The sequence below is a fragment of the Megalops cyprinoides genome, chromosome 4, assembly GCF_013368585.1.
Source record: "Megalops cyprinoides isolate fMegCyp1 chromosome 4, fMegCyp1.pri, whole genome shotgun sequence".
NCBI classification, from domain to species: domain Eukaryota; kingdom Metazoa; phylum Chordata; class Actinopteri; order Elopiformes; family Megalopidae; genus Megalops; species Megalops cyprinoides.
The window spans coordinates 43082794-43106004 of NC_050586.1; the positions used below are offsets into that span (position 1 = coordinate 43082794).

Below are 23211 nucleotides of genomic sequence, written 5' to 3' on the forward strand. Positions count from 1 at the left end.
CGGAGCATTTTTGAATGAAAAGTGACCTGCGTTGTACAGGCAGAAAGAGAGGTTTTTGAGTTGTGGCTCTTTTCATATTGGATATAGTTGCCCACCCCACATATCCAAATGCCCACCCCAGGATGACATGCTAGTAACGCCACTGCCACATTTATACAACATACATGCAGGTTAGGTCTTTACCTCTGCAGCCAGCTTAGCTCTTAGATTTCCCAGGCTACAGACAGCATGTTAACTCAGGTTGAGGCAACAACGGTGATTATATATCTATCTATATACAGATAGACACCTCTGTTAAAGGAAGTTTCAAACACAGGGAAACTAGTTATGCAATAGAAATTCAAATATTTTATTTATCAACATATCCAACAATGGTCCTGTCATCTTTGATGCACAGAGTATTTGTCTTAGGCAGACCCGGCGCTGTGGGGGTGCTTAGAGATGATAGGATCCAGACGGATCATTTGTCTCCTTATATCCCGATGTTAGATATGACTTTTTGTGCAACCCGGGTGACAGGTTGAATGTTTGTATTACAGTTACAGAATTGAGAGGCCACTGCACATGTAGAGCCATACTCTCAGGGTACCACACAAAACAGAATGCACATGTACTTCTGTACACCCCAAAGAGCAAGATGAAAGACAGTTCCTTGATTAAACTAAGACAGATTTCTATCAGCATCCATTGTTGCCATACTGCCTCAGCTCAGAAAAGGTTGAGTCTTTCTTTCATCAAAACAGCACTCCAACTAATTTCAAGGAGAGTGATCCTGAATGTCTGCCAGTATTTGAAAATGTGTTTGGTTTCACATTAGTAAAATGCTACCTGTTTGCTGTGACCTATGTTTATGACGATTTTTCCATGCTGAACTATTTCCTGCACATAATGTCTTTGCTCTTCTTTTCACATTACTATTCTGAGTACAAATGGTTGAGCATGTACGTCCTCAATGTGCCTGACGCAGAACTGATATCAGAATTAACAAGACTGGAGTCTGCACTAAATATAAACATAATTTCTTTCTCTCTAGGTCTCGGCGCGTAATTGTTATTTTTACAGCTTAACAAGTAATACAGTTAAACGACAAAAGTCTATGCGCTATTTAAATACAACAAAGTGACAAAAACTGAACGCAGGACTGTCATGAAACGCAAGCACGTGAGAAAGTTCAAAGGCGCTGTGGACGGGGGGCTTGACACTGCGTCAGTGCGCTTTCTGTTGTCGATTGGCTAGGTCTTGTGTAATGAGGAGGCGTATAAACGAGTCACTTTTTAAGAACTTGGCAGACTTCTTTGTTAGGAGTTTTACGTGTCACCTGGGGAGCATCGGACATATTAAAAAGAGCAATATTGAATTAGGCATAGAACATCTAGAAATATATTTTAAGTTAGACTGAAAATGCAAAGCTGTGCAAAATCCTGGGGTCTCATCTTTAGGTCCGTGAACACCCATATACCTCGTAGGAAACTATGTGGGAGAAGTGGTACTTTACGAAAATCGCAAGCTAAAAACATCGTGAACAAAAATGAACATGTTTTTGTGCCAGTGCGGGCACTTCGGGGTTCAGCGGTTTTTGCCACATCCAGGCAGATTGAGAGAATACTACCACGGCATGATGACTTCGCCGAGAGGCATATTGGACCAGGTGACAAAGAGAAAAGAGAGATGCTCGACACCCTCGGACTTGGGGTAAGTTTTGCAATTATCAGAAGAATTCACAATAGTGTAGACACAGATGTCATACGCCAACGGTTAACAACGAGCAATTATAATAATTTGTCGTATCTTTAACTGTGTCGTTTTGGGAGCTATTGTGGTGCGCTCTTGTCCAGCTAATACTTCTTTGTTTTTCAGACAGTTGCCGAACTGGTTGAAAAAACTCTCCCAGGCTCAATTCGTTTGCAAAGAAGTTTGAAAATGGATGATCCAATATGTAAGTGAAGATTTCATTGTTTCAGACGTCACTCTAACAAGATTGCACGTGTTGTGGTTATCATTTCTCCACATGCTAGCCGTATGTTCGCTATCTCTCATCGTTCTACTATTCAGAGTAGTCTTAGAACTTGCATTTATTTTGAAATGCTGACGTTCAGCATGCAAATTGTATTTATTAACCACCTGCGGACATAACCATTTTCCTCACGTCTGTGCTGCTGAAGGTGAATAAAAACAGCCTGTTAATGTAACGGTTTTTATTATCATTTTATTTTAGTTAAATAAGAAAATGAGATTTGGTTAAATGTAGGATGCACTCATTATGTGCCTGTGTTCTGTGCGGTGCTCTTACCCTAAGTCTTCCTTTGAACATATTTGGAGTTGTTTTTGCGAAACCCACCGAGCAGCACCAATCTCCTGTTGGCTGCTGCCGATGCTAATAGGATGGCAATTAGAGTGTAAAGTTCAGCCTTGAGCTCTCGTCCCAAGTCCAGTTTAATCTGGTTGGCGTTAGCATTACATCACAGCTGCAACGGTTTATGCTCTCAGCAAGGATTCCATATATCCAAATATGGGCTGTCTTCATGCCTCCCCAGCATTTTATTATTTCACATCTCAGATATTTCACATGTTTTATATTCATCTTTTTGTACCTATAGTATACAAAGCTTATTAACGGAAGGAAGTGTTTCTTCAAAAACAGCTTGCAGCATGCTAACCTTTGATACCCCATTGTAGGGTTTGCGAAGGAAGATTTAATTCTGGTAGATGTAGGAACGTTTTATCAACGGGGAGATATCTGGTGTTCCTTTCATGATTGTTGCGTACTGGCAGTAAAATGAGTTGTGGAAGAAATCTTGTGAATTGTCGTTTCAGGTTTGTGATTAAATAAATGGCGAATGGGTGCAGAGGCTGCGGGTTGAATGATACGACTAGAAACATTCCACGGTTAATAACGAAGAGAAACTTTGACTATATGAGTATTTTTAAGGATTTTGATTGTAATGTTTTGTCTACCGTTTGATGGTCAGATATTTATGAACACCGAATGCCACGTCCAATTTTCAGAAATGCGTGCCAGATCCACCAGCAAAGCCGAAGATGTATCCACGATGTGCGTCCTGTACATCTTTATTATCAAAGTAGGAGCAGGTGGGGGCTACAAATACTAGCCTTGGTCTGGAGAGTAATTATGCAGCCTTAAATGGAATTAATAACTGATGGAACGGTTGAAAAGGATAATAAAGAAGAGATAAATGTTCAGTTATTTGCTTTTGCTTTATTATTATATACAGGAGGAAGACAGAATAATGGAAGCACAAAATCAAAAAAGGACTTGTATTTCGAAGTAAAAGGATGTGTTCAGGGGTGTAACTTTGGGTTGAACATTGGGGGGGTTGAGGTCTCCACCCATGAAGGGGGGTCCAGGAGCATGCCTGACCCCAACAAAGAAGATTTTTTTTTTTTTTTTTTTTTTGCAAAAAGGCTGTTAAATGGCTGTTTCGCATGAATTTTAAGGGGAAGAGATATACCAAAACAACATGATCTACATATCCCAACTAGTGCAGTGGAATAGCATAAAATCATTCACTTTGTGATAAAAGCACCAAATTTGTAACGCATCAGTTTGTTGTTCCAATATTAGTAAAGTGGGTATTTATCACTTCGTGAACATATCTTTTGCCATGTACTAGTTATGCCACAATTTAACAGTACTTAATCCCTATTGTTCTGTGATAATTATTGCAGCATTGATAGCTGTCAAGACCCTGGAAGGTGTCACACCCACCCCACCTTTGCACCGTTTTGTATCCATATAAAAAAAACAGTCTCAAAGCTTTAAAGAATATAGGCTCAATGGGTAATTCCTAAATTATATTTGTTAACAATAAATAATTGCTTGATATACCTTATAAATAATCACTAGTTATACCTCATACTAGCAAGATACGGTAAAAGTGGTCTGATTCTATGATGGCTAGTATAGCTAGCTAACAGTTCAGCTAACACAATGAAACCATAGCAGAAAATAAGACTCATTCAATTATTTGACTCCTGAGTGATAGCGCAATTACAGTAGCATACCTCCTGTTGGGAAGAGGTTTTGCTCTTTTTGTTAGACCAACAACTTAAAATTGTTGGTTGGTCTTTCGTTGCTCCTCTTCTCATTTTGTACGCCGGCTTGCTACAGCTTGCACCAGCTACTGCTGCTGCTTGAGAAGATGCAGGGAGATTAGGATGGGTTGGACGCAACCAAGTCTTACAATACGAAGACCAACCACTTCATCATGTTTTATAACATTCATCGTCATGATATGGTTATTTGGGGGGGTATTGGCCTGTTTTGATTATTGGGGGGGTTACCCACCCCATCCCCCCAATAATTTACGCCCATGGATGCGTTTCGTTTTAATGTCAATACTAATTTTACCAGTGTGTGTCCAATAAGATATTTTAAAATCAACACTTTAATATATGTGTTTCTAAAGCAATATGAGAGATCTAGCAGACAGAGTTGCAAGTACATCAGTCACAGATGCAGTAAAATCATTTAATGTGTCAAGGGAAAGTGTAAAAAATGACAGCATATGTCTAAGAAAAACCAAATTAGGAAAGAGCAGCAATGGTTGCAAGTTGAAGCTCACTGACAACGATAGACGGACACTTACTTAATAGATTAAAAGCCACAAAACAATGGCCTCAAAATGACCACAGACATGAAGCTACACCTCTGTGTCCCAGTCTCTGGAACACACTGTATGCTGTGAGCGTCACAAGCTGATATTTATAGTAGGGCTGCCATTCACAACCTGATAGAAACCGAGGCCAGTGGACGCAATGCATGACCTACTATAATGTGCAGAAAATCTGGACTTCTTAGCAGTGGAAGTTAAGGGAGAAAAAGCCCTGCTTAGTCAAGATGACACTCTCTAGCTAGCAGCTGACAACTGTACAGTGCCACTTCATTGCAAAACTCACACACTAACTACATAGCAAAACAAGAAAAATAGCCTTATTAAATAAATAGCATCACAATAATCTTATTTTAGATATGAAACGTGAAATGACTGGCAAATTAGATATAGTTATAGCACATATCTTAATTATTAGGCCTACACTATACCAGTAAAAGTAAGGTAGGCTATTCATTCTAAAATACCCCAGCTCCTTATTAATAAATAAATATTCATTCATTGTTTGGTGTTTTATTATTTTATCAACCCCTGTGGGTTCTACCTCAGGAGAAAATGATTAGCTTTCCAAGCCTGAAGGACTGGTAGGTCTATTGTACATGTATTTTCCGCCTTTGCCTGATTTTTCTCACTTGTGACATTCCAGTCCCAATCCCAGTGAAATGTCACACGATTGTAAGGACAACACTGTTGATACTTCTAAAAATGGCCTTTGCCCATGCCCACTATCTGCAGTGTGCAGTTATACCATGTTATGGGCATTTCAGTCAAATTCTGTCACCTACAAAGAGCAGGACCTTGAAATGTACCTTGTAAATTCTCAAGGTGATGAACCAAAATTAGACATGTCTTTGTGTATAGAAGTATGCCCTTTTAATTTGCTGTTATGTATATTCTAGGAATTATGGAATCCTTTTCATAAGCTTTCTAGGCCAATAGGCCAATGCACATACTTTATGTGATGATTGAAGTAAATTTCAAAGCCATATTGGCTTTATGGTAATATTATTTAATTTGGTGACCCAGTTCCATTTTATATTGTATGACGGTGTATTGGATTTGTAAATTATCATTATTGCAGGCCTTCTAAATGATCCATTGCAGGACCTTTTGATACGAGAATTAGAATGTGTCCTCCTGCATGAGCTGGTTAGAAAATGTTAGTTTTAGTGTTTGTTTTTAAATCATGTTTACAGTGATTTAAACACCTCCACCAACATGACAAGGTGAGGCCTTTGGCACAAGTTGCGACAACTGTCTTTGCAAGCATAGATCTGGCCTCCTCAAATGTAGTCCTTGTGGACTAACATCCAGCTTCCTTTAAACTATCCAGCTATCATATTATAATAATACTTTCTCCTTGGCGGGGAAGATTAATTGGCTCCATCAAGACAGTACTGCTTAATTGAAAAAGGTTGTGAAGTGTTCTTACTCAAGAGTGGATGTGCATTACTGAAACAGTACAGTGCATTCTATTCCTCTCCTTGTCAGTCCGCTGTCTATGTCAGATTGGCTATGGTGAAAAAAAAATGTGAGCAAGGCTGACCTCTGCCTGTTTGGCAGTGATGTGCTTAGTTAGCATTTCCTGCAGGGGATTCTCTCTTAGACAATAGATCTTGCTGGATTTTTTCAAAACAGGCTAGATTAGACCCATTTGGGGCAGTTCAGATGACTATTGGCAAAGGGCAATGTGAAAGACAAATGAGTGGTACTTTTCACTAATTTGTAGATTTCATTTAATGACAGACTGTCAGGCTTGAAACATTGATTTGCACTTCTGTAGACAAACTATTGAACTGAACGTCCCAGATTTTCAAAAACTTCACTTGAATGACCTACTGTGTCATTTATTATTATTTTATATATAATTTTCTTACTTGGTGGCAGAGATTATTTGAATCAACTTAAATATCATAGTGACACTTCAGGGGAGTAAGGCCCAGATTTCTGTAATGAATATTTTTCTGTTCCTTAAAATCTTAAATTACAGCAACTGCCAGCCTCATGTTAAGAAAGGAACAAATGAAAACTTGCTTAAATTTAATTGGTTTATTGTGTTACGTTGAATCTGGGCCTGGGATGCAATTTCAGTACAGAAACATTTTTCATAATGCATTAATACAACTACAAATACATGTCTGTCAGCAGGCACTCTCCAATTGACACCCCCACAAAAAGCTGATAAGTGCTCTGATGTTTTTGTAGTTACTAGAATAATGTGGGCTCTGCTCCAGCAGTATTGTCCTTGCCCAGCTGGAAGAGTTGCTAAGCAGCAATGGAATGCCTGGGGAATTCCAGTGTCCCAGTGTGCACTGGCAGTTCTCCTCTCTGTAGCACTGAAACTTAAACTAGATGGCTAGCCATCGGAAAATGGGCCATATGCTGCCCTTCCTTTATATTTTCACTTGAGTGAATCATAGAAATATTATACACACACACACACACAGAATTCATCTTAATTTTGATTAACTCATGTTAATGTGGCATTTCAGAATTTTTAGGTTTTTTTTATTAACTGTAAAGCTGGAAGGGTTCACATTTAATACAACTGAAAGCTTTTTGGTTATTGCTTTGTAAAAATCTGGTCTAGTATATTATATATACAATATATATAAACAATTAGTGAATTGTATTTGAGGACCCTACATGTTTACTTTCTAACATAATGCTTCTATCTGCTGTACATCACTCTAGATGGGCAAATGAGTGAGGATGGGCTGAATGGTCTGTCCTTGTCACTTTAGTGTTGTGTTCCTATTCATTTCCTGTCTCGTATCCTGTTTTTATGTCCTTTCTCCTGTCCTGCTTTTCCTTTTTCGCCTTTTCTTAACTCATCGGTGCATTTAAATTTCCTGTTTGGCCAGCTCTAAGAAGGTAGGTCTAGATTCTGGAAATAGCATGTGATTATATTGCTTATCCCAAACCTGCTCAAGCTTTAACAAGATCTGAGTCACAATGTAGTCATCCGGTCTGATAGCAGAGGAGATGCACTTTTTACACTTCTTTTCACTTCACTACAACACTATGCTCACACCACACCACAGTTTCATGAAATGCCTTCTTCACTCATTTAACTCTGGTGTCTCCTTAGGTTAGTGAGTGTAATGTTTTGCTGGGCCACTTGGTGTTATTTCTGTCAGCTACCAGAAGAGACAAACATGCATGTTCTCCCCAATACATGAAATTGTGTGTTGTACATCAGTAGTGATATTAAATGAATATGGTGCCTTTTGTACAGCCTTTTTCATTCTTTGAGGTTTATCATTGCATAGCTTATTGTTAATACCACAATATATTGCTTTAAGTAAAGAAATAATATTTTCTCAAAATAGTCAGCATGTCTCTTAAGAGATGGAACATGCCTGCAGAGTGCACATGTAAATAGATATATATGTGATTATTGCTTTGCAGGTGAAAATGAAATTTTGGATACCCTGCACAAGATCGCAAGCAAGAACAAGCTCTGGAGGTCCTACATTGGAATGGGTTACTATAACTGCTCTGTGCCACCGGTCATACAGAGAAATCTGCTGGAAAACTCTGGATGGTTAGTTCTGCTGTTATTTGTAATCCAGACACATGACCTGCACAGCTGTATACGTACCACTGTACCCTTTTAGTAATGATGAAAATAAACTAGATTTTGAGATATTAGATTTGCCTTTGCATGTTTTCTGGAACAATACATGAAGTGCCACTATTGGTTGTTCCATCTGTTACTTAAAACAGCACTCACAGACAACCATATGTCTCCAGTTTTTAGACGATTATAGTTATAATTGACACGTGTAGGAATAATGTGGGCATCATCAGATGACACAGCTTGTGACTTAAGGATTGAGTCTCTAGTTTGAAGACTCTGACTTAAGACCTTATGATCTCTGAATTCAATTCCATTTGTTTCTTCACGCGAATGATCTTGTGATTTCATTAAGGTGTTGTTCAGTTTCCAAAGTATGTTGGTCAAAAACCCCCTAAAGATGCCAGTCAAAAGCAATCAAAGAGCAGTGATGAGGTTTGTAATTACCATTTCATTTTTAGGCACTTAGACTGTTTTAGTTATCTATATTTTTGCTTTGTTATACTTTCTGTATCTGAAAAATTACTGAAATGCATGAATTTTCTACAGCCACCAAAAGGTGAATATACCGTGCAGCACATTCTTTTGCACATTTAAATGTGTTGCCGGGATGGGAGGAACTACAATTCACACCGTAGGGTGTTGCACTAGACCTGTGTTTGTTTGGTCATCGGTCAATGGGTCGGGGTTGTTTTATTGTGCCAGTTTCTCTGATCTCCCATGCAAACATAATTTCTGAGTGGTGTCTGATAAACTGAATCTGCAGGCCACATTGTGACCAGTGTTACACCAAAAGGAGTGAAAACTAACATAGCTGTTAAGTCCTCCCTTTCAGCTGTCACCAGCATATTTCAACATAGTTGACTGAGGCAAGCTAGACCAAAAAGTTTCAAATTGTTTTAAGTTACAGTGAATCTAATGCATTGACATGTAAGACAAAACTCTGGATCCAACCTTAGGCCAGTTGAAATTTTATGTAGGTGAACAGTATCTCCTGTTTTGTTTTTGTGTGATCCTAGTAGATTAAAAATAAGAGAGGACTTAATGATGGAAATTCCTGAACCTCAGCTTTTCCTGTCTCCCCTAGGGTTACACAGTACACACCCTACCAGCCAGAGGTGTCTCAAGGTCGTCTAGAAAGCCTGCTTAACTACCAGACCATGGTGTGTGACATTACAGGTATGGCAGTTGCCAATGCCTCACTCTTGGATGAGGGCACAGCAGCTGCAGAGGCCATGCAGCTCTGCCACAGGTGAGTGGCCAATTTCAAGGTCAAAGTAGAAGGCAATTCATGTTTACTATATATCACATTTGCAGTATGTGCAAAAGTGTGTGACCCATTTTTGTCATTCTCTGTACCCAGGCAGAATAAAAAAAGAACATTTTATATCGACCCCCGTTGCCACCCTCAAACTATCGCTGTGGTACAAACCAGAGCCAAGTAAGGGCCGTTTGATTGTTTATGCAACATGAACACTTCCTTTATCTCATAAATGAAACTGTTTTTGGAAGTTGGATTTCAGCATGTCTTCAAAGCATGGTTTTCAATAAAATTGTTGTGGCTTAGATGATTCAGTCAGTGAACTGTATACACATCTGAACACTTGGAAGTATTCAAAGTTAAATTGTTTTTGTCACAGCAGGCACTCCCACACTGTAGTCCTGAGAAACATGTCAAAACAGCAGCATCGGCACTGGCTCTTTGTGCTGAATGAGATCATTACTGTGGCAGAGTAGTAATGTGGGACATACCGGTCATGCTCCAAAACACAAACATGGCTCCCTGTGTATTTGCAAGTCATGTTTCATAGTATTCAGTACACCTTCTGTAACTGTACACTGCAGTCAACTTATACACTTTGATTTTAGTCAATCCCACATTTACTGTTTGTGTACTTTTCATAATCACAGATGTAACTTAGTTGTTACATTATTACTTTGATAATGTAACAATAATATAAAAGTAATGTCCTCGATTTCCCTTTAGTCCACAACGTCGTTATGTATGTCGTTAAGTGATAATGTATCCTTTTATCAAATTTATACTGTTGAACTGTATGGGTTCACATCACATCTTGGCTCCAGCCACAAAGAACAAATGAAACAAAGGATTTTAGAGCAACTTGCATAGCTCACATACTCACATATTATCCATTTATATTGTACTGCTGGACACTTACTCTGAAAGTTCAAATTAAGTACGTGCATTTTTGTTACTTTGTAGGTTGCTCTGGATGCCCAATATGAAGTCTAAATAGCATTATACTTTACATTGTCATCTGATCAGTTTAGTTTTGTAAACTGTACTCCACAACTGCATCCTGGCATGTCATTTTCTCGATGGCAGCTACATTGGAGTGAAGACAGAGCTGAAATTGCCTCATGAGATGGACTTCAGTGGGAAGGACGTGTCTGGCGTGCTGTTCCAGTATCCAGACACTGAGGGTAGAGTGGAGGACTTCACAGGGTTGGTGGATCGTGCACACAAGGCTGGGGTAAGATGGGTCCAAGAGGAGTTAGACACATCAAATACCTGAACTGGTGCAGTTTAAACATCAGTTGTTTCTAGGAAGCAATGGATCCACTCATCTTACCACATCTTTGATTTGTTTGTTTCTTGTAGTTAGACAAAGAAGGTATATTTCAGTGGTTTTACACAATATCTGTTAAATATGTTAAATATTATAAATATTATCAAATATTATTATAAATATTAAATCTCTGTAAGCTCTGTGACTGCCTGTCTTGGTGTAGATATTAATAACTTTATAGGAACAGTTTTTACCGTGCAAAATTATATTTATATGATGTGCAGTGCTGAGACTTTAGCACAATTTATTGAGAGTTTCAAATTTAACCTTGAGTTGGAAAGATGAATCTATTTGCTTTTTAGAGGTGGGTTTTGTAGCTCCTCTGTAGCTCTCTGTCCTCTGGCCAAGCAACATCCAGGCAGTTGTGATCCTGGAATTAATGACATTCTTCAGTGTCTGGGAATTCCAGCCCTGTGTTTTTATGTTGTAAATCAGTTCTAAGTGGGGGACCTGTTCAGCTTTAATGACTGGTAGCTCATGTGCATTTTTGAGTGGTCATGATTATTTGTATTTTTCTCTCCATTTTGTTTGAGGATAGTTTTATGGCTGGACTAGCTCTAATATCTCCCCATGTCTCCTCAAAATGCAAAGATTCTGATCATTTAATCAAAGTAATGTTGCCAAATAGTGACAAATCTATTAACAAAACTCTTTCCATTTTGCGCAAGACAGACATGATTTTTATGTTGCATTTCATATCATCCTCTCTGGCTCAGAGTTATGTTAAGTGTATAGGATGTGAGATTAACATATTTCTTGATAATATCATTGATAAAACGAGTTAGTTTTGACCTTAGCTCACTTACCAGAAGTTAATGTACAGGCATGCATCTGGTGCCTATTTGCTCACCCTGGTTGATGCAACAACTAATTCTCCAATGTCATCAGGTTCTGTCTTGAGTGTGAATAGTTTCCCAATCTACTGGGGATCCATGTGGGATGATGTTCTTGTCCCTTCAGGCTCTGGCCTGCTGTGCCACCGACCTGCTGGCTCTCTGTGTGCTGCGCCCACCAGGCGAGTTTGGGGTGGACATTGCACTGGGCAGTTCTCAAAGATTTGGGGTGCCCCTGTGCTATGGAGGCCCTCATGCTGCATTCTTCTCTGTCAAAGAAAATCTGGTGAGGATGATGCCAGGAAGGATGGTTGGAGTCACGAGGTGAGCATACACTGAAAGCTTCTTTACAATATAATTTTTACGCTGTTTAACTTGGTGGAAACAAACACATTTTTAATTTTGCCTCTGCTCTGTGACCAGGGCCTGTTTTTAACCTTTTGAGCTCCTGAAGAATACACTGATTATTTGCATTTTAACCCACATTGTCATGTTATGTACTTATGATGTTTAAAAAGTAATTGAGATGTTAACTAGGTAGGACACAAACAAATGATTATCCATTGGGACATAGTGATGGGAGTGTGATATTAGTGCGAGCATTGGCAGGTCATGGTTGAAGGTTGCAGAAGTCTGAAGGCTCGAACTATGACCTTGAAAACAAGTGTTATAATAATGCAAGCTTGCAAGTTCAAAACGGTACTTTATAACTGGTCAGGCTTGCGAAAGCTTGAAAGCAAGGATGTCAATTATTAACCAGTTTACTAGTTTTGAATTACAAATAGGATAGCTCATAGTCACACTCACTCTCAATGAATGTAAGGCTGTGTTGTTTATACTTTTCATTTATTTCACCCTCTAGCAATTTAGCTTGCCAGACTTGGAACAGCTAACATAGTTTTGAGAAATATTCTCAAGGGGGTTTTCTTGTAATAGTAAGTACATAATAACATGTGCAAAATGCAATTTTACTGTAAAATTGATTCATAAGCGTCACTGAAATATTGTTTCAGTGCATGGTGGTGCCCTTGTGTAATAATCAAATCTTAGTCACACTCTGCTTAATATCACTTTATTTTGCATGGCAGAGGTGATATTAAGTGGGTTATACTGAATCCACCTTTTAAAAGTAACAGATTAAAGTACGTTGTACAATGTTTAACTTGCTAATTCAACGTTGAAATTGCTAATGACAAGGCATGAGATGCAAGCATCAGGCAGTGCTGACTGTCTTTGTGGTGTGCTCTCGTAATGTTAGTATGCATATTGCTTTGTGGTCCCTTCATTCATGGTTTTGTTCTGATCTATGGCAGGTCATAATGTGGCAGCCCTGTATTAAGTGTCTGTATTTCTTCTGCACAGAGATGCAGCTGGTAAAGAAGTGTACCGTCTGGCACTCCAAACCAGAGAGCAGCACATCCGCAGAGACAAGGCTACCAGTAACATCTGCACTGCTCAGGTACGTCCAGCAGTACTACAGCACAAAAGGAAAATTAACTGAAGGTTTGCTAGCAAAAAAGTGGGTTTTGGGATGTTTACAGACTGACCCAATTAAATTTATATACAACAACTCTTGAACCTTGAGAAATGCCTGCCCAAGTACATGGATAAAGATTTGATCTGAATGTATAATAATGAACTGAACTAACTTGCTTGTTATTGTTGACTTTCTGTCCTGGCTTGTATCGTCATACCATGGTTTCTTCTTTCAGGCTCTTCTTGCCAATATGGCTGTCATGTTTGCAGTGTACCATGGGCCACAAGGCCTAAAACACATTGCAAAGAGGACACACAATGCCACTCTGATCTTAGCCGAAGGTATGTATGGATCTCTGTCATCTTAGATTCATATATTCCTTAGATTCATGTATTCATGGTGACTTTGCCAATGATTCAATGTAATGGCTAACTTTAGACAGTAAATTTAAGTTCCAGTATTCCAGGCACAATGTATAATTTGGTATGTGACATAATATGACCCTGAGAGAAATTCCTACAATGTAAGGTTACCTTAGTCTAACCCCCTTTAACTTGCTAATGACATAATGTAAATGAAATATAAGGAAGGAATTGGAAGTCAGTAGCAAAAAGAAACATTCCAGAGAAATGAAATGTTTGCTGTACACAAAGGGCCAAATTCAGAATTGCGATATGCCCACTTAAGTGCTTTGGTGGAGAGTTGCGCACCTCTGTTACTAAATGCATTCAGACATGGGCTGCTTAAACACCTATGTGGGAAATGTGCATTTTGGACGGGGTCACTCAAGTCTGTTTTCTCTCCGCAACTCTTCAGTGCAGGAAAATGTCGAATTGGTTGACCACCTACTGTGGCCATTGTGTCTAACAACAACATTGTTGGAGACTAGACGGGCAAAGTCGAGTGACAATAAACATAGAAACCAGTGTTTCCATTTGGCCTATATCAGAATTTACATTTGAATCAATTCGCCCCATTTGATTAGTGAGTCAGTGGTAATGTCTTAGATGTTCTCTGAAAATAACTAGCTAGTTAGCGAACACAAAAGGAAATAATTTTACATTAAACTGTCATTTGAAAAGGCACATCAGTGTGACAATTCGAGCATCTCTTTAACAAGGACATTCACTTGGCTATGGTTTGAACAATAGCTAGCTCCAGACAGTACATAGTACTGTGAAATGGCTGACACAGCTGGAACAGTCCAACCACTTTGCCAGCTATGTTAGGCAGAGGTCTGGAGAGCAAAACATTACAATTGCCTGTCTCTAGCAATTACAAAGGTGGCAGAGATGATCCAGACACAGCACTCCAACAGCTTGAGAGTAAGGTATAAAAAAACTCCAAGCTTCCTTTAGAGTTGAGTGTTGTGATTCCAGTGCTTTTGATTGAATAAGTAAGCGATTTCTGATGGCTGTTTGCCTAAGACATGGAATTTTTTCTTAATCTTAATGAGGGTCCTATGATATCACTGGGGGAACAGAACAGAGCCAGCTCATTTTATCTGAAAATGCAGTAACCACCTAGTTAGCAAGCAAATACAAACTGCATTCATTTTTTATACTACATTACATTGTAACATGAAATGGGTGAACAACATGTCAATTCAGTCGCTGTAATATTCACTACAATTGAAACGGTAGCTAGATGGCATTGAATACATTGAATATGATGATCAAATCAGGACTATTGCATGACTACAGTTGCACACAGAAAAGCACACATGCCATGAGAAAGCTGACACAATTGCAATAGCAAGCTAGCTAGCAATCTAAACAATGAACAAATTATTTCAGGTCACAGTCAACCTATCCATCGATGTCCTTGTGTTTCAGCCAGTTCCCATACAGGATGCTAGGGCACACAGATGTCTTCATACAATTCTCCCACACTTAATTTTAAATTGACTGGTTCACATAAAGAATTCAACAATATGCTCTAATATTGTAATCCTATAGCTGGTTTGCATTTGCTGTATTATTGATGCATCTTCCCAAGTAGACCTGCAACCTTTTGATGTCTTCAGGCAGCCAGGGAACTACAGAAGGATTTATGCTGATGAGTTCCCACAAGACACCTCAGTGGTTCGATCAAAATCTGGGCCAATATCGATATAAGTTGTTTGTGAGCAATTCAAAATTCAACACCAAAAGTAAAAAGAATGGCATGCACATTTTGCAGAATATTACTACCATACATGTTATCAAAGTATAGAATGTTGTGGTATGGCTCAGACAATGGAGCAGAGTGGAAGCTTTATTTTGAGACTCTGACTCCAACTGCTAACTCAACCTGCTAACAAACTGTTTATTTTCTTTTTCTTTTTCTTTTCCCCTTCCCCCTTGTAGGTCTGAAGAGAGCAGGACACAAGCTCCAGCATGAAATGTTCTTTGATACACTGAAGGTCCACTGTAGTGTGGCAGCCAAAGATATCCTGGAGAGGGCTGTGCAGAGGCAGATTAACCTGCGGGTCTACAGTGAAGGAGTGGTGAGTTATTTTAAAGCTGTGTGAAGCTCCACTTTATCCCTGCAGAATGATGTTAACACCAGCTGCAACATGCTTGGATGTCTTGATGAAATGTAAATCCTTTAGACTGTCTTGATAAGGGAGTTATATGGACAGAGCCACAAAAGTCTTGCACTTCATTTGCTAGAAGGTAATTGGCTAGTATTTCACAGAAGAAATCCTAAATGAATGGCATTCATTTATTATTTTTTGCTCAGCTTCATTTCCTTATTCAACGTTGGAGCATGAATAGTTACCCATCTGCTGATGTGATTTGTATATTCACTCTTGACAGCTAGGAATCTCTCTGGATGAGACTGTAACTGAGAGGGACTTGGACGATCTGCTCTGGGTGTTTGGATGTGAATCCTCAGCTGTAGGCTTTTTTGTTCATTTATTCACTTGTTTATTTACTCATGATTACCTTGAGTCACTATTATATGTCACTGTCAATTATCTATTGCACAGTGAAGACCACAAAACTAGAATGAAGGAACAGTCTTAGTTAAATATTTTTGATAATTTATCAATAATTTCCCAAAATGTGTTAAACACTAATATAACATGTATTAATTGTTAATTAATTAAATAATTAATTAATTAATCATTCTTTCCTTTAATGTGCTCTTGGAGTAAAACTCTTCAAAATCTGAATTTTTAGGAGTTGATTGCTGAGAAAATGGGGGAAAGGGTGAAAGGCATTCTGGGCACCCCATTTAAGAGAACCAGCAAGTTCCTGTCACACACAGTTTTTAACAGGTTTGGTTAACAATTTAAGAACTGGTTTCAGAGGGATCCAGCATGATTTTATGAGAAATGAAACCTAGAGTAAAGCATCTGACAGGTCATAACGACCATTATAATATTGTGCCAAGAATTATGAATTATTTAAAATAATTCTTCAAAAGTGATAGAATCTCAGCATAACCTGAGACTGTGGGAAGTAGCTCTTCCCATTGGACTATGCGAAGTAGCTTGCCATTTAACATCTCTGATTTGCTCTTAATTGCAACAAAACTTTGACATTTTTTTGTCTTTTGTCTTGATATTACCAGAATATTTTGTTTTAAAAGATCACCAGGACAAATGGTTTGTCAGGCAGGTTTACGTTTGATTTTACTTGTATGAGATTTGTTTAGGATCAGTTTACCAGTATGAGCCACTGAATATGAGCTGAGTTGAGTGATGAACTGAAACTGTATCCCATGTTTGGTCAAGGCAAGTTCTCAGATGTGTGATTTAGTCCAAGACCAGGATCAGTTACACAATGTATTAGTGATTTATGTCTCAGTAGTATGTTGTTCAATTATTCATTCTCCCCTAATTTGCAGTTATCACTCTGAGACCAACATTGTTCGATACATGAAACGTCTGGAAAACAAAGATATTTCTCTTGTGCACAGTATGATACCACTGGTGAGTTTTAAGTCGACTGTTTACATTATGAAAGTTAGGAGTAGAGAGTAGGGAATAATGTTTGAGTCAAAACAAAAATGGGACAAATTCTGTACGATTAAGCCATGATAACCATATATGGTTCTAATTATTCATTTTCACCAATGAACTATAGGGCTCCTGCACCATGAAGCTAAATAGCTCCTCTGAACTCATGGTGAGTGAATGTCATTTCTCCTCTCTCTTACTGGGTGATGGTGAAGGAGAGGCACTTGGAATAGTTCATTTGTCACATGTGGCACTTGCATTGCATTCTAGATCAAGGTATGTAAATTACAAATGGATATTTACTGAAGCAACTCAGTACATACTAATGTAAAATCATGGATAAAAATCACACTTGTCTGTTCAGTCAGATTCCTCCCTGACTTGATTCCCTCATAACAGCCAATCACATGGAAAGAATTTGCAAACATCCACCCCTTTGTGCCGCTGGACCAAGCTGAGGGTTACCAGCAACTCTTCAGACAGCTGGAGAAAGATCTATGTGAGGTCACAGGATATGACAAGATCTCATTCCAGCCCAACAGGTCAGTCTTTCCTGATTGACTATGAGAATGTGCAGTCGACAGTGAGTGAGAAACATGTCTTGGTAGGTTGACATTTTATAGCAAATGGACAACATTCATGTAATACTACATTGGCTGTAAAAAAATTACTCGCCATGAAGAAATGCTTGCCTGTATTTGCCTGTAATTGCTTTGAATAAACTGTGAGGTTCTTCCTGAGATTAGTGCTGGCAGAAAAATGGAGGAATAGGGTAATAAAGATGGTCACGTATGACTGCCAGTAGCAACAGGAATGGGATCCATTGGTCTCAATCAGATGTTTGTCATTATGTCATCCTCCACCGCAGGCAGAAGTTTACGGTCAAGGGAAGTCCTCTGCTGGGGTTACAGGACAGATAACTAACTTTGCTGCTCATTTAAAAAAGCAGCAAAATATTATAGTAATGACCATAATGTTGCTGCTGACTTTTTCTTTGTTCACTATAACCTGTACCACATGGGAAATATTATTTAATTCATTTAAATTGATGTATTTTGATAGCTTTTCTGTCGTGTTGTTTTTGATGTTTGCTGACTGTAGTAGTGTGTCTGCAAGGTGCTATTGATATTATGAAATAATTCTATAAAAAATGCACTGTTGATACACTACCCTCTTGTGCATATCAGTTGAAATCTGTAAAACAATACAAATGTGAAAGATTATGCTGCCTGTTGTGATTCGTACAAGGTTACTTAAATAGTGAACACAAACATGTTATCATGTCTAAACTTTAATTTAAATCATGTGAAGTTGCCTTGAGCAGTCAGTTGAGCTGAATAATCTTTGTCAATTTTAATATTCAGTTCAATATCAAGCTAACTTCAAAAAGTGCTATAGCCTACTGTAGCCTTAATTCAGTTCCCATTTTCATTTTACTATGTAGATATGTATGGCTTCGTATATGGGTCTGTGGTGTTCACAGCAGAAGATGGCAACATGTATGAAATAATACAGCTCTGTTGATGTTCGTTTTATTAGCTGGCTATTTACTTTTCCCAAAGTTGATCACCTCATAAAGCAATACTAGTAGCAGGGGATAGTCTCCAAAACCTAGGGATTGTGACTTGCTGAAAGTACTGTACAGCACTTCTTGGCTGCATGTGCATGTGATGTGAGTAAACTGTGTGAATGCAAGAACATTTGATTAGTGCAACATTCAATGACATTCTTGCAGAAAATACCTTTTATAATGACTTTTTTTAGATGCCCAATGACCAGGAAAACCTTAATACTTGCATCAAAGACAGTAGCTTGTTTATCAATAACCTGAATTTACCAGTATTCGGTCTCCCAGTACCTGACAAAACCAGAAAGAACAATGAACATTGATTATTAGCTTTATCTTAATGTACTTGTTATCAGGTACTAATGGACTTGCGTACATGCTGTACGATACAGCTGTGTGGTTATTTAACCATCTTTTTTGAATGATCTTTGATCTCAGCCAAAGCTTCACTTTTGTAATGTTGGCTGAAAGTGTCTGGCGATCTTATCCGTGAGCCCATATTATTTCAATTATTTATAATAAATTGTTTCTGAAACTACCTAGTAGGACATGATATGGTAACCTGTCATATGCAAAGTAGTTTCTTGTATACTGAGTGTTCTTTATTACAGGATTCCCTGTTAGACAAAAATGTGTTCACAATATTTGCTTTATTGAAAGTGGTTAGCTTTGAGGTATGTACCAGATGACTGAGACAAGTGTGCTTCTTTGTCTTTCAGTGGTGCTCAGGGAGAATATGCTGGCCTTGCTGCCATCAAAGCCTATCTGAACTCCAAAGGTGAAGCACACAGAACGGTAAGAACTGAACAGGAACTGTCTTCATAATAGAAGTTATTTGCTCAGTATTGCCCATCACGTTATACATGTGAAGTGCATCTAACACTTTTGCATTAGTCATTTCTTTAGGAGTACTAGTAAAGCTCTGCTAATAGAATGTCCCTTCATTCCTGGTTAGCCTATGGAAGTCAGCCAGTCTCTACAGATATTTATGATAAAGAATGACTGAGAACGCCCCTTCAGTAGCAGACTTTTTTTGAAGCATGTCTCCGTGATTTGTTCAAATTATAGTATTTTCAAAACTTTATGAACCAAAACTTGAACTTGCACCATATACAGCTCTTGGATGGACATTAAGCTGTGGCCAGTTCTGAACTTAGCTGGGCATGGTTGATGTCAATATAAAAACAATTAAATTGTAGCACTGGGAATTCAAAGCAGTAGATTTTTCGATAGTAGTGGAGTTCAGATTAAATTAACAATATGCTGTCTAGACACAGCCAGCATATTTTAGCCCTTCAGAGCCTCTTGTGTGACCCCTGAAGTATTGTGAGGAAAATAAAGGGAAATGCGCACCAGTTACTCAATGGATTAATGTCATGATTAGAAAGTGCTATTTCGTGAAATTTGTAGAATGCCATGTCTCTGTAGACAAAACCGCCTTCAGTTTATCGCTGTCATCTCACGAGAAGTGTGAAACCGGCAGACCTGAATTTTTTGTTTGGCAAAATAGCCCCCTACTCTCATGTTAAGTATGCAATAAAATAAATGAATATGTGGATAGAAAATGAAAAATGTATATTTCACCATTTTCATTTTTACTGTCGCCCTAGACACGGGTAAATTCTGGCTCCTACTTTGGGTCAGGTTGGCCACCAATAACCTAGATTAAATTTAGAGCCACCCACTGGTTTTAGTGCTACTTGCAATCAACAAATGAAATATATAGTCACTTTTTTGGATACTCTTACATATTGTGTATCATTTTGGTGGCTCAGGGTTGAGTATTATGTTAGATGAAAGTTATATCAAAACAAAGAGCAAAATGAAAATAGATTTTTTAGATTCTACAGCTTCTTGGGGAAATAATATGTTTATACTTATAGTCTGAATCCTGTTCACTTACACATGGAGTTGTAGTTGCAGTAGAAGATTACGAATCGAGAATTAAATGGAAATTTATTTATTTGGTAATGAGTGGTGTGCTTTATTACTATTAGTAATAATATCAATAAGTAATATCTGCTGACAGTGAAATCCTGTCACTGGATACATTATACTAAATGTTGAGTGGCTGGAGGTTAAAAGTTTTTATAGGCGTTGCACAGGAATAACCACCAGAGAGAAATGTTGTGATAAGCACAGGGGCGAAAAGTGTGATTCACTTAAGATAAGCCTTCAGGTAGGAGTGGTTTGAGAGTTTTGTAACTTGCCCTTTGTTTAACAACTCCCTTATAAGCACATCCTTAGATAGTGGTGAGAGCTCTTGAACCAGTCAAGGTCCAACTTGCCAGTGTTGAGCAAACAGGAGAGGAAAAACAACACATTGATTCTGAAGGTTACATGTGGAGTCCATATTTGGTGATTTTAAGACCCAGGAAAGTATCATCCAATGACAATATGAGGTTTTTTGTGTTCTTTTTTTTTTGCTGAAACATGATTGTTGCCCAACGTGCAAGTTTCACAAGAGGGGCTGTTATGTCTTGGGGAGAATTTTCCTCTATCACATGACCTGCAGGGCTTTCAACCTGTCCCTGTAGGCCAATGCAGGAGAACAAGGAGGATGTCATTCATAACTTGACCGATTTGTCGGTCTGCGCATACATTGAAAAAGTAGATCAGTCAACATTGCATGCATTTTGAAATAAACAACAAATGGCAGGGCAGTTCCATCAGCAAGTTAAATTCAGGTGAGTCTGCCATGGACTGCTGACTTACATGAAAATAAAAATTTAATAACTGATAAAAACTGCTGACATATCTGTAATCACTGATCAACAGATGTAGAAGAAGATTATGCTTTACTTATTTTGTTTAGCAAGCATAGTCAATTACAGCTGGGTTCAGTTGTTATGGCTGATACTCTGTGTGTACACTATGTGAATTACTACTCATTGGCACATGGAATTGTGAAATATTTAAATGCATTTAAAATCAATTTTAAAACATGACTGTGTTGGAAAGTGACATCCTTCTAGGCTTGTGAAGTGTTCGAACACAAAAAAACTGATAAATATTGAGCACTGGCATGATAGAACAATAAACCACTAAATTATTCAGTGAAGTTTTCATCCATGGGTGATCCGATCACAAGTGGACAGCGCTAAGTATAGGTGTGAATGCACCAAAGACGCATTTAGGATGCATTGAGATCCGATCTCTCAGACCACATTCGGAAGTGGTCTGGGCCGTGTATGGTCACATTCTTTTGTGAACGCAAATGCGTCCTGGGCCACATTGAAGGACCGCCTATTCAACTGACGTCCTCTGCTTAAGCACAGCGTGCCAATGGCGTTCACACCAGTGTGATTAGCTGTTTAGCGCGTAAGCTAAAACCGGTGCGATTAGAACACAAGATTGGAAAAATTCTAGCTAATTTTAACTTGGAGGTAACAGCGTAAAAAACACGTTAAAACACGTAAAAAAAAATATAGCAAATGCTAACTGAAAACTATGAGAAGCTAAATAACGCTAATGAAAACATAATGAACCATGTGCACTACATAGCATGAAAAATAAGTTACGTGCGAAAGGGTTTTAAAGTGCGATAACAGGCAACAACAACTAGAGTTCGCAAGCTACCTCAAATGCTTCCAAGCCCCAAAGGTGTAATGCAATATATTACATGAAAAATGGTATTACAAATAATACGTGAAGTGTTGTAGTTCTACAAATAAATGTTAGTAGACAGTTGTGGGAGTCAAGATTTACGATATCATGAATATCAAAGGGACATTCTAAAACGCTTAACGTGGCTTATTGTTCCAAAACAACTACTCGGACATCTCTTGTCAGAAACACTCCCTCCTTTAAAAAAATCAAAACGGAAATCCTAGGAGTATGGTCGTCATCTCACTACGTTTTCCTCTCCACTGACGCCCATTATAAGGAAAAAGCTTAACGTGGCTTAATGTCCCAAAACAGCGATCAACGATCACCAAATTTGTCTGACATCTCACATGTCATAAACACTATCTTCTGTCAAAAAAGCGTTCATAATCATTGGATTTCGGTTTTGATTTTTTGACAGGTGAAAGTGTTTATGCCAAGAGATGTCCGAGAGAAATTTGGTGATCATTGATGGCTGTTTTGGAACATTAAGCCACGTTAAGCCATTTTATGTTAAGCATTTTAGAATGTCCCTTCTTCCAGTATTTCATAGATGTATTCACAACACTAGCAAACCAGCAAACACCCTTTGATATTAAACTACATTATGAAACATTTTCATTGCAGTGAATAACGTAAGAAACTTTGGAAACATAATATCTTGCTTAGCCTATTTAATTCAACCATACTGGCAAGGTGCCAGACAAATACGGCGAAGTTCAAAATGTTCTAATCTAGCATTTATGCTTTTTCCAATGATAAACAGAATTTAACAAAAGATCAGCTGCAGCTGAGTTAAGGGTATTTAATTTCAGTGATGAACAGAATCTAGCTTGCTAGTCAACTAGGTTTTCATTTACAGATACAACACGCATTGTTTCATAGTGACAGTCATAACAGGATTCGTTCAAGCAGACCTTTAAATGATGTGTAAACTTACATTCGCAAAATATAAAAGATTTTCGTGTTTATTTGCG

The 23211-nt window shown here is 38.3% G+C and overlaps 1 protein-coding gene across 1 annotated transcript in view; it reads left to right on the plus strand.

Moving 5' to 3' along the window:
• Positions 1–1272: 1272 nt before the first annotated feature.
• gldc (glycine dehydrogenase (decarboxylating)) overlaps positions 1273–23211 on the plus strand; it is a 29001-nt gene continuing 7062 nt past the window's right edge. The window contains exons 1-16 of the mRNA XM_036526699.1: positions 1273–1692; positions 1858–1936; positions 8043–8178; positions 9299–9463; positions 9575–9652; positions 10559–10706; positions 11763–11959; positions 12998–13094; positions 13348–13453; positions 15461–15600; positions 15914–15994; positions 16280–16377; positions 16950–17034; positions 17189–17230; positions 17461–17603; positions 19348–19423. Of these exons, the coding sequence (XP_036382592.1) occupies positions 1402–1692; positions 1858–1936; positions 8043–8178; positions 9299–9463; positions 9575–9652; positions 10559–10706; positions 11763–11959; positions 12998–13094; positions 13348–13453; positions 15461–15600; positions 15914–15994; positions 16280–16377; positions 16950–17034; positions 17189–17230; positions 17461–17603; positions 19348–19423 (1962 nt within the window). The 5' untranslated portion in view covers positions 1273–1401. The remainder of the gene's footprint in view (positions 1693–1857; positions 1937–8042; positions 8179–9298; positions 9464–9574; positions 9653–10558; positions 10707–11762; positions 11960–12997; positions 13095–13347; positions 13454–15460; positions 15601–15913; positions 15995–16279; positions 16378–16949; positions 17035–17188; positions 17231–17460; positions 17604–19347; positions 19424–23211) is intronic.